Source organism: Salvelinus sp. IW2-2015, linkage group LG4q.1:29, assembly GCF_002910315.2.
Source record: "Salvelinus sp. IW2-2015 linkage group LG4q.1:29, ASM291031v2, whole genome shotgun sequence".
Lineage (NCBI taxonomy): Eukaryota > Metazoa > Chordata > Actinopteri > Salmoniformes > Salmonidae > Salvelinus > Salvelinus sp. IW2-2015.
The window spans coordinates 21,059,690-21,061,620 of record NC_036842.1 but is presented as its reverse complement, the minus strand read 5'-3'; the positions used below and the strand labels follow the sequence as shown (position 1 = coordinate 21,061,620).

The following is a 1,931-nucleotide window of genomic DNA, read 5'->3' as shown; positions in this document are numbered from 1 at the left end:
TTCCCACTTACTTCCCATTCCAGAGTGATGTAAACGTTAAAGACCAAATACCAAAAGGCTGTTGTAAATGTAATACTGTGGGTAATTCTAGAATGCTATTATTTTAGAATAATTGGCTGTCGCAACCTTATTAAGACTGATAAAGGCCTCCCGAGTGGCGCAGGTGTTTATGGCACTGCATCGCAGTGCTAGCTGTGCTACTAGAGAAAAACATACACAAGGCGTCAAATGCAGTGTTCTGTCTTTTTAATTGCAAATATCAGTTCATGTAATTACATGAATACATATTCTCAAAAACGAAAGATCATATTATACAATTTAAGATACAGAAGGGTAATCTGGCTGGCAGATGGATGATGAGATGAGACGATCTCGTTGGTCACCTCTACACCTCCCAGCAGGGCCGGTACACCCTTCCCACCATACACCTCATGGTGTCCCTCCTGACGATGGAGATGCTTGGGCTCAGGTCCTGGCCAGCCTCTCTGCGGTCCATAGTCAGGGCTCTGTCAGGCCCGGCGGCTGCAGCTCTCAGCTTGTAGAAAGGTCCTCTGTTCAGGTTCATCCACAGGCCAGAGTCTGCCAACAAGACAATCTTGGAGCTCCTGCCTCTGACTGAATCAGGGCTGTTTTCAGCCACCTCTACACTCAGTAGAGAGTCTAGGGTATCTTGCTCCAAGGCGACGTCGTCCGTCTTGCCGATGGGGATCGCCGTGGACGGTGTGTAGCACTCCAAGAAAAGTGCCACGGCAAAGGAGATGGAGAGGACAGAGTGTCTCATCTTGGAGAATGAGGATCTTCGTTGAGGTTGATGTTGCAGGTTGTTGTGATCTTTTTTGAGCTGGTTCTCTTCTGACCGAGATGTTTGTCTTCCTCTTTTATACCGTTTGGCCTTCCAGGATTTGCAACATTTGACATTTGTTTCATCACTGCTTTTCTTCTCATTGTGTTTCAGGATATTAAACAACAGTATAATGACGTGGTTGATGAGACCCCTATCAGTGTTGGAGTGTTGTGTCTTGTGGAGAGTTAATTAAGCTTATCTGTAAAGTGGCTGGTCTTTCTAAAGTCTGTGAGGATGAAACAGTGGGATTTCATTGAATGAGGACACAAAGGAAGACGCCATTCCAAGAGCCTGCCCTTTAAAATAACTGGAGTGCATTACTCACCCATTGACTACCTAGTGGTTAAGGACTCTCAATGATACATACTCCCCTCTCATGGCCACCTTATGACAATGTAAAATAAGGGATTTCAGGTGGGATTACAGTTGAAAAGTAAACTAGTGAAGTGATCATTGAAGAGCTTGGTGTGTATGTGGCACCAGGAAAACCAGCAGGGTTCTTTGAATACGTGTTGAGAGGAAATTCACAACGTCACTGATGTAAGGCTTTGGTGAAGATCGGAAATGTCTCTTAATTCAGAGCATATCCTTTACGTCTGCTGTCTGTGCTCTCTGTAAAGCTTTATTTGTTCACTTACTGGTACCTGCATATTTGCAACCTTACCTAATTAGGAAGATCAGACAGGGAGTTAGGTTTGAAAACCTGCACACATACTGTAGCCCTCTTGAAACAGAATGCTGGTGTGAGGCTGATGGGTTCAAAGTCAGCTTGGCTAGAGATATGCACAAAAAAGGAGATATTGGCTGGTGGACCGTCAATGGTTTTGTTTGGTGATTTATAGTGATGACCTCAGATCAGATATTGCTACGGTCAGATAATGTTACTGCATAATAACTTTTCAAATACGCACGACTCTCGTCCAAAGAAGTGTATCTTTTTGGGGAGCTGTTATTATTGTTCTATAAATAGGCCTACTACAGTATATTTTGGACATTTTGTCTGTTTATTCATACTACCATGTCTTGCTTCAAATCTTAGCTTTGTTTGACAAGGGTTGGTTTTTGTCCAATGGTCAAATCCAGCTGT

The 1,931-nt window shown here is 43.6% G+C and overlaps 1 protein-coding gene across 1 annotated transcript; it reads right to left on the bottom strand.

Moving 5' to 3' along the window:
* Positions 1-348: 348 nt before the first annotated feature.
* LOC111961104 (pro-MCH 1) lies at positions 349-781 on the bottom strand. The gene has a single exon (XM_023983218.2). The coding sequence runs from the start codon at positions 779-781 to the stop codon at positions 386-388; it is 396 nt and encodes a 131-aa protein (XP_023838986.1). The 3' UTR covers positions 349-385.
* Between the last annotated feature and the right edge of the window lie 1,150 nt (positions 782-1,931).

Coding starts and splice junctions, on each gene's coding strand:
- LOC111961104 (XM_023983218.2), bottom strand. CDS start 781: ATGAGACACTCTGTCCTCTCCATCTCCTTTGCCGTGGCACTTTTCTTG.